This window comes from Gossypium arboreum, chromosome 13 (genome assembly GCF_025698485.1).
Source record: "Gossypium arboreum isolate Shixiya-1 chromosome 13, ASM2569848v2, whole genome shotgun sequence".
NCBI classification, from domain to species: Eukaryota; Viridiplantae; Streptophyta; class Magnoliopsida; order Malvales; family Malvaceae; genus Gossypium; species Gossypium arboreum.
In genome coordinates, this window is record NC_069082.1 from 39,765,732 (window position 1) to 39,778,636 (window position 12,905).

Below are 12,905 nucleotides of genomic sequence, written 5' to 3' on the forward strand. Positions count from 1 at the left end.
AGTCCCAAAGGCATTCGTGCAGGTTATTATAACCGGGTTAAGTCCCAAAGGCATTCGTGCTGGTTATTACATCCGAGCCAAATTCTGAAAGTATATATGTTTGGAAAGGTGCGATTCTGTCGTAACAATTCCGATTAATGTGCTCATAATCCCTAATATGACCAGGTATGGATCGTATATACATTGAAAAAAAAAATTGGTACAGTATAAGTTGTGATTATGAAATCGAATAAGGTTCTCCCGGCCATTCCTTAGGGTTATATGAAGTCTAAAGCTCACTCGAGTTACATGAAATTGAATCAAATGAAATTTAGTTAAGTTTGATTTCGAATGTGTAAACATATTGATAGAAGTGTAAATTAAAATGAATATGTGATCTTGTGCATAGACATTTATTTATCCTTATGAATGCTATTTCTTTTGTGTTTTTGTTTCAAATGATTTCTTTACTTATAAGCTTACTAAGTATCGAAACGCTTACTCTGTTGCTTAAATTCTCTGTATTATAGATTTTGTTCGTCAGCTATCGGACTCGGAAGTGTCAAAGTCGAAGTCATCCACACTATCTAAGCCCCTTTTTGGTACTCTTTCAGTCGAACTTTGATAATGGCATGTATAGGACTGACCTTTGTTGTTAATTAAGTATCTTTTGGTAATGTATATTCGTATAGCCATGCGAAAATGGCTTGTATATTTTGAGTATGGCGTTATAATCATTTTGTATATATGGTCTTATGATATGATTATTGAGTGGTATGGAATTGTTTGGTAATGATTAGCCATTGGAATGGCTAATCATGATCATATTTGATGCTATGTATGTCAAATTCCTAGCTAATCCATGGAAACCATGAAATAGGTAAAATTTACCACGAAATATTTTTCAGACAGCAGTAGTGAAGTGAGTCTGAAAAATCACTAAAAATATAAGAAATGGAATTAAATTATGAATAAATTATGGAATCGAAGCTTGATGAGTCTATTTTCATATGGAAGAAGCAAAACAGGTATATGAGTTATATTTTATGAGATGTTTAATTTTTTGTAAAACAGGGCCAGAACGACTTCTGGATCCCCTATTATAACTTTGGAAATTCACCATAAATTTTACAAAGATAATTATAAGTCATGATTTATATGTACAGATTCATTATTGAGTCTAGTTTTATTAGAGACAAACGGCATAGTAATTGAAGCTCTGTACAGGGAGATATCTAATTCGTAATACACAGAGGTCAGAGTAGTCGAAACCCGAAACAGGGGAGACTTTAACTAATAAACTGTACTAATTGGCCTGACAAAAAATTCTAGAAAAATTGTTTTAGATAGATATATGAGCCTAGTTTCAGGAAAAATTTACGGAATTGAATTTTGAGTTTTGGAACTCGAGATATGATTTTTAAAGTGACTGTGATGCAGTTAGCCAGCTTGTCTGAAAATTTTAAAATGAATTGTATGAGTTGTGTAAGTAATGAATTAAGTCCGTTAACACCTCGTGTTAGACTCCGGAAACGGTCTCGGGTACGGGGCGTTACATGCAGGATCTCATATCATGTAAGAAATGATATATCCATCGGATATCCCCTTTTTATTCAACCGGGACACTTTATCAACTTTTCATTAGTACAACCTTTCCCATGTATTATTTCACAATGTCTATCAACATTATAATTCATGCATGAATACACATTTTAATGTTTATTTGAGCATTAATCCATACAATAAAAATAACATATCACCTAGTTTTCATACAAACTTATTCATTTCATTTAAAATGTCAATTTCCATCAAATTTCCATTAACATCAAATTCAATACAATCATAGCAAGATATATTTCATGTATAACAATAATAACATGAATAATATGCTCATTAAACCACGCGAACTTACCTCGAATACGGAAATGACAAAATTACCATTTTAGTCCAAAACTTGTATTTCCTGATTTAAGCCTGAATCTCGATTTCCTTTATCTATCATTTCAAATATAGCCTATTTAGGAATCACATTATTCAATTTGACCCAAAAAACATATTATATAAAATTTACAATTTTGCCCCTAAATTTTTACATATTTACAATTTAGTCCCTAGGCTCGTAAAATGAAATGTGTTCAATTTCTTGATTACCCAAGCCTAGCCGAACCATATTCAAGCTTATGGAAGCCCACATTTCTCATTAAAACAGATTTTTAGTTACCTATTTTACACCTTTTTCAATTTAGTCCTTTTTAGGCTTTTTCATGAAAAATCACGTAGTAAAAGGTGTTAAATACACCCCAATCTTTCATATTCTACCATTAAACATCAAACTACTAGCATTTCATGCATGAGTAAATTTTTAAACATAAACCCTAGCTCAAAATAATGGTAAAAATGAGTAGAGCATATTATAGGGATTTCAAAAATGAATAGAACGTTAAAAACGGGGCTCGGGATCACTTACTATTGAGCTTGGAAGCTTGGAAACCCTAGCCATGACTCCCCTCTTGATTCACACAGCCATGGGAGGAAGATGGACACATTCGGCTTTTAATTTTTGTCTTTTAATTCATTTTACCCCTAAATGACCAAAATGCCCTTTTTACCATTTTTCAAATTTTACCCCTCCAAGCCCATTTTTGTCCAAATTTTTAAAAATTGGTTAAATTACTCTTTAAATACCTCTAATTAATAATCTAATTCAATTTCATGCAAATTGCTTCTGGAACAAAAGTTTTACAAATTATTCGATTTAGTCCTTAAAGTCTAATTAAGCACTTTTCACATAAAATTTTCTCATGAAATTTTCACACAAGCATAGAGACATATCATAAACCTTATAATAATCATAAAATAATTATTATCATCTCGAATTTGTGGTCTCGAAACTACTGTTTCGACTAAGCCCTAATTCGAGATGTTACAGGGACCATTGATATGGGGTTATTTTATTCAAATGATTCAAAATCTCTATTAGTTGGTTATGCTAATGCTGGATATTTATCAGATCCACATAAAGGTCGATCTCAAACGGGATATTTATTTACATATGAAGGTACTGCCATATAATGGCGTTCGACAAAGAAAACATTAGCTGCTGCCTCTTCAAATCATGTTGAAATAATTGCAATGCATGAGGCAAGCCGAGAGTGTGTTTGGCTAAGGTTATTAACCCAACATATCTAGAAGATATGTAATTTGCCTTTACAAGAAAATATGCCAACTATCTTATACAAAGATAATGCAGCATGTATAGCTCAATTAAAGAGTGGTTATATCAAAGGTGATAGAACGAAACATATTTCACCAAAATTATTCTTCACTCATGATCTTGAGAAGAAAGATGACATAGAAGTTTAACAAATTCATTCTAGTGATAATTTAGCAGATCTTTTTACCAAGGCATTACCAACTTCAACATTTGAAAGACTACGAAACAAGATTGGAATGCGTCGACTTAAAGATATAATGTGATGTCGCCATTAGGGGGAGTCAAAAACACGTTGTACTCTTTTCCTTTAATCAATGTTTTGTCCCATTGGGTTTTCTTGGTAAAGGTTTTTAACGAGGCAACTTGTAATAGGAGATAGTGTACTCTTTTTCCTTCAATAGGTTTTTATCCCATAGGGTTTTCCTAATAAAGGTTTTTAATGAGGCACAGTTTTCTGTAATGGACATCCAATGAGGAGTATTATAAATATTACTTTATTATGGATGTCCATAACTCTCAAAGTTTTAACTTCCATTGTAGCAACCCCCAATCTAATTATGAGGGTTTTATATAGTAATTAAACCTCTATTTATTCTTTGTAACTTAAGGGATTGTATTATATTAGAAGGTCTATAAATAGAGGCATGTACAAAGCTTATAGAGATGCACAATAAATGAAATAAGAAGTTCTCTTATTTATCTTCTATTGTATTACTTTTTTGTAATAATATTTTCTTTTTAGTTTGTTGTTTCCTTTCATTTTTTCATGGCAAGAATTTAATTTTAGAATAAAATTTATTTCTCAGAAAAACTCACTCCGGCAACTCTTAGCTTTTTTTTTTTTTTTCTTTCAAAGTCCTAGTCAATTTTGATCATACAAATTCCATTCAAGCACTGTTGCCGATTAGACCTTGTTCTAATCTTTATAACATGTGCGCCCATTTGCATATCAACAAAATCAATATATATACCATCTATTTGCTCAAAATTTTATGAGTTTTAAGTAATTTTAAATTTTGAAAAGAGTTTAATTAATTTTTAAAATTTATTATTAAGGTTTTATATCTTTTAATTTTATGAATATGAAAAAGAATTCATTTTATTTTTAATAAAAATTTAAAATTAAATTAAATAAATATGTAATAATTAAAGATTAAATTTATTATTAAATTTTATAATTTTAATTAAGAAATTGTTTTGTTCACTCATCTTATCTAAAATAGGTTAATTAAGGAAAAGTGTAATCCAGTTTTAGTATACTATGTTCTGTGTACTTTTACCTGCGAGTAACCAATAATTTTAATTGTTTTGCATTCCCTAATAATTGTCATGACAAACAGAGATATGGCAGAAACGCCAAACTTGAGATGGAAGAGCACGACTCGGGATTCGGGACCATTAGATTCATAATCATTGATGGTTTTAAGCAGGAGAGACAACGAGGAAGCCAAACAAGACCTAAGCTTGAAGATTGTTGAGAAGGCACTGTTAGTGAAAGCGGCGATGTTAAATTCAAGGAATCGATTCCGTTTCAGTCGATCGAGGCGTCGTCTCTGCTGTAGATTTGGCGTCCTCGTCTTCTCATGGGGGATCCATTGTAGCTGGTACCAGTGGCGGCGAAGAGGCGGCTTTGGATTTGGAAAGTAAGAAGATTGTTAAAAGGAAACAGAAGAAAACGAAAATTGAAAAGGTTAAAATTTTGTTATCTTATTTCTAATTTTTAATCGAGTGTCCTGCTTGTAAAATTAGTAGCTGAAATTAATTTGAAAGAAAAATTCTTACTGCAAATAGTTGATGAGATGATGGAGCTAAAGAATCGTAATTTTGTTGAACTTATCATATACTTCGAGATGATATGAATTAGATTCGTAATTAAGATGGCTTATGATAACAGTTTCAACTTGCAACTTAGACTGTGAGGGGTCATCATTGTTGGCTTTGCTATGACGTTTTGAATCCAGCTGCTCCCATTCCGTTCTTTGTTCAAAAGTATGATATTAAATGAATCGTTGTACTAATGCTATTGCGTATATTGTTTTCTGTTTGCTAGATTAATAAGTCTTTTCTTTTTGTCTCCTTCTTTGGTTCATAGTTCAGGGCATTCTTTCACAATAAAACTTGACTTTTTTCTTTTGGATAAATCTCAAAATCGCACATAAATTTTGATCCAATTTGCAAGGTAACATGTGAACTTTGATTTTATGCAATTGCACACATCAAACTTTAATTTTAAACTTTGATTATGATCTAATCATGCACATTTAGGAAAACAGATATAAGCAAAGTAAAATGATTTCAAGTATCCCATTAAACAAAATCAAAGTTCAGGTTCACATTGCATATTGAATCAAAGTTCATGTATAATTTTATTATTTATCCCTTCTTTCCTGCAAACTTCTAGTAGAAACTGGCTTTTTGTTTTTTTTAAGTTTTTTATTGTTTTTGATAGAATGCCTGCTATTACATCTTTTCCTTTTTTTCTTTGGGGGGTGATGTCCAAATATTTTGTGGAAATTCATGTTGAAGGACCTGCAAGACAAGGTCAAGGGCGCTGGCATTGGTGCTCCAATGCTCTTTCCAACAGTCAAGTCAATATCTGATAGATGGTAGAGATATCAAGTAAAACGAGAGAATGAAAGAAGAGTAGAGAGAGGGAGAGATCTTACCTTCTTGGAGACCATTCACCATTAATATAGGGCACCATATTAATACTATCGTAGGTAGTTGAGGGCATAATTGTTTAATATTCTGACTAACTCGTGGAAAAAGAATCATAATTTTGTTGAACTTTATAATTCCAAAATGCTACTTTGGTATGTTGGTACGAAGTTTGGTTGGTAAAATTGGCTTGGCTTATTAGCTATTGACACTACTTTCATTGCTGTAATAGTTTTCATTAGAGCTGATTATGTGTTGTTCTTGTTGAAATGGATTCAGTCTTGCAGCATGTAGTATGGGTATTGTTTAATTTGAAATCTGCAACTTATGAGAATTTTTTTTTTTTTTTTTTTTGGTTATTGCACCAGATCACCATTACAGAGAATGGAGAAAAAGCTGAGATGATAGAGAAAGTTCAGAAAGTTGAGGAGGCTATGATGGCTAAGGCAACAGAAGCTATCGAATCTCTTGACCCAAATACTGTAGACATATCTGACAATCTTGCGTTCTGAAAGCTTCTTGCAAGTTTTGTTTTGAACTGTGGTTTAGAAGAAAACTATAATGGCATGGTTTTTATTACGTCTTTGATATTTATTCTATCAGTGGGGTTCGAGGTACTTTCATCCTCCAGACGGTGGTTGGGAAACATGCTATAATTGTGGTGAAGAAGGGCATATAGCAGTGAACTGTAAATCCGCTTCGACGTGGAAGAAACCATGCTTTGTGTGTGGGAGTTTGGATCATGGTGCTAGACAGTGCTCAAAGGTATGAAACAAGCACTGATGCAAAACTAAATGGCTTTCTTGTCTTGAAGTCAATGACTTTTTTGAATTGTTCTGTGCCCTTTTCGGGGTTGGAAGTGGGTAGGCTTTTTTCTCATAGGAGGCAAATGCATCTATTAAAAGTTACCATACTGAAAAAGGGTTAGCCATGCATCTTTATTACTTATTTGAAAGTAATTTTTGTTGCCTTTGTCTAAATAGATTCTTGAACCACTGTTGATATAATGATAATACCTTTTGGTGTTTGAGAGGATTGATAAGTCTCTCTTGGTGTCAGGTAGGCTTTAATTCTAATGATAAACAGACATGTCATTTACCTATTACATATTTGTGGTTTTCCTCTATTTATTTCACTTTCACATAGAAGTTGGAAAGTAATCCTACTAGTGATTGTTAATAGCATATTTAGAAAAATTTTAACTTCTGTTATTTTTTTTTTACATGCTTGTAACTTTAATTTCTTTATAGAATTGCTTCATCTGCAAAAAATGTGGTCACCACCACGTCAAAGGTTGTCCAGACAAATACAAGAGTAGCTCTAACCCTGGTAATATTTGTTTAAGATGTGGAGTTTCTGGGTATGACATGTTTTCATGCAGGAATGACTATTCTCAGGATGATATCAAGGTTTCTTCATGTTCCCTAGTATTCTTAATTATTGTCTTTTCCATTGCTTTTGCTTTAAGCTCTTTTATGGTTTTTGTTCTCTTAACTGTATTACTTATGTTTTTCCTCCCAAATCAGGAAATACAGTGTTATATCTGCAAGAGTTTTGGCCATATATGTTGTATTAACTTTGTTGATACCAGTCCAAGGGAAGTTTCTTGTTACAGATGTGGCCAACTTGGTCATACTGGTTTGGTGAGTTTCACACGATATGCTCATATTTTATTATTAGAATTAATAGGACGTATCGGTTCGGTAGCAGGAAAGGTTGTTTTATGTCAGTGAACTTATTTTCAGCATTGTGGTGTTTGATTCTTAATGTCCTCTGATATTTTCCTGTTGTCCTTTTTTCTAAAAAAAAGAAATAATATCTGATCTATTGCTTCATTTGTTCAGTTATTCATCATTTCCAATTTTTTTTTCAACGATTTGGTTCAGTGTTCATGTGATTCCTTTTAGTTTCCAAAAGGTTTAAAAATCTCTTTTACCTCTGTTCATTCATACGAATCCGTTTCTCTTCACAATCTAGTTGGATTGAGTATTACTTTGAAATTTACCTATTTGCTAACATCATCGATGAGCATTTTGGTGCAGAATAGCATTTTTATGCAGTCATATGGTGGGTCACTTGGAGAAACTAAGGAAACCACTGACAATCGGTCACCTAGCTTGTGCTACAAGTGTGGTGAAGGAGGGCACTTTGCACATGAATGCACTACTGGTACTGCATCATCTAGTTTATACTACAAGTGTGGAGGAGGACACTTTGCACGACAATGCACCACTGGTGCAGCATCTAGCTTATGCTACAAGTGTGGAGAAGGAGAACACTCTATTCATGAATGCAGTTCTGCTATGGTAAATTTCAGTCTATTGTAGTTCTCAGAATCAATTGTCATCCCATTGTTTATTTATTTACTCTTTTTAATATGCAGAACAATAGTTCCGCTTGATATATTATCAACAAACACTATGTCATTGCAAAACAGGTTGGTAAAAGAAATCGTGAGTCATCTACTCCAAATCTAAGATCTCGTTTAGAAAATAAAGATCTCTTGGGATACAAGTCTGTACCTCATGATAATGGCAAGAGCCGCTGCAAAAGGAGAAAAAATCCAGTTTGAAGAAAAAGGCTTCAATACACCACGAAAAGAAAAGAAAAGAGGTGGTTGGATTGCAGAGGATCCTGGTGATTATCTCCTATAGGAAGTCCACAAGGAACCATTGGAATTCTCCCTCGACACCATCTAATCAGGGACGTTACAATTGGTCATATATTAGGTTCTCAATCGTCAAAACCAAAGAATTCATAGATTCTCTGCATCAAGATTCAGCAATTTAGGCAATGATGAACCGAGGAGGACTTACAATTGGTGGTAGGATATCATTTCTGTCTTTGTTTCTCTCTTCTTTCTGCTCACGTGGCTTCATTTAGATATGATAGAATCACATGCAATACTTTTGGACATAAAAATAGATCACATTTTCTTGCTCAGTTTTTAACAGGAGTAAATTTACTGAGATGACAGAATTGGTACCATCTTTTATTAGTAGTTGTGTAACAAAATCGACCCTTTATGCAGAGGTTGAATAAAAAAGAAACAAAATCCCTGTAGTTAGCCTGTTGTAAAAAATGCCCTATGTTAGCAAAAAACAAGCCGTCGTCATTTGCATTTGCTTACACGTCGCTTGCCGTTGCCCTCATTAAATGATGGATATGATAGGATTGTTTCATGGTAGGCTCTCTTATTATGATTCTTCTTGGCTACTTTTGACTCCACTTTTGGCACTGTCTTCACGATGATGGTTCGACTGTCGCTCATTGACCCAATTCCATTAACAATATGAAAGAAATGCAGAAATAGTAAGGGAATAAAAACATAAATTTTTACCTTGCGATGAAATCGAGTCATTCCGTGTTTAATCCAAGAGGATATATTTGACAATGGATACAAGCATAATTCTTATTCAATTCCATTCTCTGAACCTTCTCCGAATACTTGATATGCATCCACCATTTTCCACATGTCCTCTTGTATAAAAACAATTAGCTTCCCGAACATGAGCAATGAAGTGAATAACCACTGTATGCATGAAGCAGAAAAAAGAAACCAATTAGTTTATTATCCCAGGGATCAAACAACTTGAAAATTCTTTTTGCGCTTTCAGAAACTACTTACCATGAAAAATACATGTATGATAGAAGCATCTATTGCATTCAAGGAAGGTCAAGTAGCAATCTCGTTTGCAGAGTTGACAAATAATAGTTCCTTGAGAAATGGCTGAATATGTAATTGATGGTTCTAAATTATGCAAGCGCCAAAGAACAATGTTAAGAGATTCAATATGTGTTACAAATGAACTCCTAACACAGGATTCAGAGGTTGTTTCTGTAATTCCATAATTTGAAGATTTGGATAAAATAATTGCTTCTTTGCAAAGGAGTTCCTCATAGGGAAGGATCACCATCCGGCAAATATGTGCATAAACTAGGCCTGCCACTGCTCCCCATGGAAACCAGTCCCCAAACGCGAAATTTACTGCCTCATCGCAATTGAAGCCTATACAAGAGAAAGAGTCTTTACATCATTTTCAAATGGAAAAGGACAAAAGATATCGATCGAACAAGGTTCATGCGGCCACCTTTAATTGAAAATGTATAGGATTCGAATACCTTGACTGAATCCGGCATGGTGTGCTCTAGGTAAGGTGATAACATACTCTCCTGCCATCTGCATAGCCTTGTGCACAGGAACATTATGTTGCAACAAAATGTTTGGAGGAAACATTTTTGTTTTCTCTGCTAGTAGTGCAGAAGCACCGGCTTTGCCAATATGCGACAAGATGTCGGGGTCATAAACATAATCCCGAGCTACCTTGTCTAACTGAGAAGCTGCACGACCAGGAACACCATACCAAGTCTTGGGTGCACCAGAATGATGATAGTTGATGCTGGGAACCAAAAGTACATATATCATATATTAAGAGAGACCAGCATAAAAAGGATAACACAAAAAAAAAATGGAATTAAGGTGTAAGTTTACCTGTATAAAAAGTGATCTTCAACATGCCATGCAAATGTATAAATAGCATGCCAATGTATAGCATGGGAAACGTTATTCCCTGAGTTGGAAGTAAATTAAGATATAATGAATTAGCATTTTTATTAGAAATTAAAGACAGATTCAGGTGAAAGTATGATAAGTCGTACCGGTATTTGATAATCTAGTAGCCGAAAACTGCAGCCGAGCAACTGAGGGAAAGTCTGGGATTTGAGAAGAAAATAAAAAGAAGGATTTGAGAGATGAGTTAGATACATAATAAAGTTAAAAACGTGATGGGGGTTGGGCTAAAAAAGAAAACATTCAAATTGCCATTGCTTTGGCCAAGCAGATCATTGGGATGAGAAGAAAAGGCAGAGCCATCAATATTGACACCATACTCGACTGTTGCAGTTCCACAAGCCATTTCACCCCAAATATTGCTTTATCAAATAAACAGGAGAGAGAGCGATAGTATTAGTAGTCTCATCAGCACCAAATCTTTTAGCAAATGCCTCATTCGCCATCTTCTCAAAACTTTGGTAGTTATATGTGCTGACATATATACAAGTATTAAAATGAATTTCTTAACTTATCAAATAGGACATTTTATGGATAGTGCAAAAAATAGGTTACCTTTAAGTGATGAGGAAGTTTGGCATGTCACTCACATTCTATTCATGAAGCCGCAAATGTTGAATGTAAGCTTTAAATTCAAACCCTCTTTGCTCATTCATTAGTACATCAGAAGCTAGAACTGAAGCATTCCATGGGGATACAATCTTGCACATTCCTGTATAACATATTGCAAGTTCCCCAGTTTTCAAGTAACAAAGTCTCAAAATAACAACAATGTAGAATGAAGTAGAAATTATATATACCGTATTTGGAAGCTTGTGGAGCGATGGTGTGGTGAAAGACAAATGGGCCTTTGAACTCCTCGATTGATGGACGAAAGACGGGACATTGAGGAATTTGATCAACCCATAAGAGCTTGTTAAATTGGCATGCATGCAACACATGAACAGCCAATGAGCAGTCCATGCAGTCCAAGTTATGTGGATGAAATATGAAGATCAAGCAACTTTAGTATTTCTGGATGAAGTACATGCAGCTATTAAAGTTGATTCTACTGTTAAATTTCAGTTTCAATTTGTTACTTTAAGTAATATTTTGTAACTTAGTTAAATTAGAACTAAGTAGGTAATGTATTTAATGCATTCAGTGCTGATAAGATTGATAGATCAGCTTACCAAATTGTGCAAGTTGTGATTTGCAAGTTGCAATGAAGCCTAAAAATAGTAAGTGAAACTTGTCAAAGCTGACCAGCTTATGACTGGTATATGTATTGGTATTATGCCATCTTTTTTATCAATGAATTTCAATAGAAATCATTCAAAAAAAAAATCTCTCAATTTTTGCTTTCATAGTTCAAGTCAAATTCTGTTCGTTTGCTTAAAAAACCTCCAGGCTTGAATTTCAAGCTTTTGTCATTCTTTATCTGGATTTATTACGTTGTTGCTCAAGTTCTTGACTAAGCTTCATACTTCATCCGGATAAATTGTTCAAAAACCCAACAATTGGTATCTAGAGCCATATTCTTAGTGGACCTGTCATATTTTAATCCTTAAAACCATGTCTTCCTCAGGTTTTTCACCAGCTGCACCACCCGTCTTCAATAGAGAGGGCTACCACATTTGGGTAGTGAAAATGAAAACTTACTTGCAGGCATTCGATTTGTGGGAGGTTGTCAACTCAGATGTTGAACCAGCACCTCTTAGAGCTAACCCAACAGTGGCTCAGATAAGACAGCATTCTGATAAAAGACCAAAAGGTACAAAGCCATGTCTTACATCCAGAACAGTGTGTCTGATGTGATTTTCACAAGAATCATGGCTTGTGAATCACCAAAGCAGGCCTAGGGTAAGTTAAAGGAGGAGTTCCAAGGGACTAAAAGAACAAGGCAGCAACAGGTACTGAATTTAAGAAGGGACTTTAAAAACTTGAAGATGAAGGAAGAAGAAACAGTGAAGCAATACTCAGACAGAATCATAGCTGTAGTAAACAGCATAAGGCTACTTGGAGAATAGTCTAGTGAAATAAGAATTGTGGAGAAGGTGATCTCAACCTTACCTGAAAGGTATGAGGTAAAGGTATCGTCCCTTGAAGACTCAAGAGATATGACCAACATCTCATTAACAGAGTTGATCAATGTCCTTTATGCTCAAGAGCAAAGGAAAGCCAGTAGACTGGAGGAGCATCAAGAAGGTGCCTTCCAAGCCAAAAGCAGACCAGCCTCAAACTTCTCTATATATAAGGGGAAGAAAACCTGGTCAAATGAGCCTAAAGTAATGGTGCAAGAAGATATCCACCTTGCCCACACTGCAGAAGGCTAAGTCATCCGAGTGAAGTATGTTGGTTCAGGCCTGATGTGCAGTGCAAATTCTGCAAAAATATGGGCCATGCTGATAAAGTCTGCAGAAATAAAGGCAAGCAAAGACAAAACCAACCTTAGCAGCCAAGAACTGAAGCTCAAGTGGCAGAAGAAGAAAGTGATCAAGAAGA

General features: G+C 34.4%; 1 protein-coding gene and 1 pseudogene across 3 annotated transcripts; one reads left to right on the plus strand and one right to left on the minus strand.

Moving 5' to 3' along the window:
• The first annotated feature begins 4,403 nt into the window (after window positions 1-4,403).
• LOC108464143 (uncharacterized) lies at window positions 4,404-8,812 on the plus strand. 3 transcript variants are annotated; one of them, XM_017764260.2, is made up of 7 exons: window positions 4,406-4,883; window positions 6,220-6,333; window positions 6,455-6,616; window positions 7,102-7,260; window positions 7,378-7,494; window positions 7,894-8,157; window positions 8,289-8,812. In XM_017764260.2, exons 2-7 carry the CDS (start codon window positions 6,253-6,255, stop codon window positions 8,421-8,423), a joined length of 918 nt encoding a protein of 305 aa, XP_017619749.1. In that variant the 5' UTR covers window positions 4,406-4,883; window positions 6,220-6,252; the 3' UTR covers window positions 8,424-8,812. The 3 variants fall into 3 exon arrangements, with proteins under 3 accessions (XP_017619747.1, XP_017619748.1, XP_017619749.1); XM_017764258.2 differs by having other exon boundaries at window positions 4,404-4,883; window positions 7,102-7,494; XM_017764259.2 differs by having other exon boundaries at window positions 4,405-4,883; window positions 7,102-7,494; window positions 8,235-8,812.
• LOC108462432 (lysine-specific demethylase JMJ13-like) lies at window positions 8,381-11,384 on the minus strand (annotated as a pseudogene).
• Between the last annotated feature and the right edge of the window lie 1,521 nt (window positions 11,385-12,905).

Bases quoted from the DNA above. Each gene is read 5' to 3' on its own strand.
- LOC108464143 (XM_017764258.2), top strand. From the start codon at position 6,253: ATGATAGAGAAAGTTCAGAAAGTTGAGGAGGCTATGATGGCTAAGGCA. The intron at 7,495-7,893 runs GTGAGTTTCACA...ATTTTGGTGCAG, and splicing joins AACTTGGTCATACTGGTTTG to AATAGCATTTTTATGCAGTC. The intron at 8,158-8,288 runs GTAAATTTCAGT...ATTGCAAAACAG, and splicing joins ATGAATGCAGTTCTGCTATG to GTTGGTAAAAGAAATCGTGA.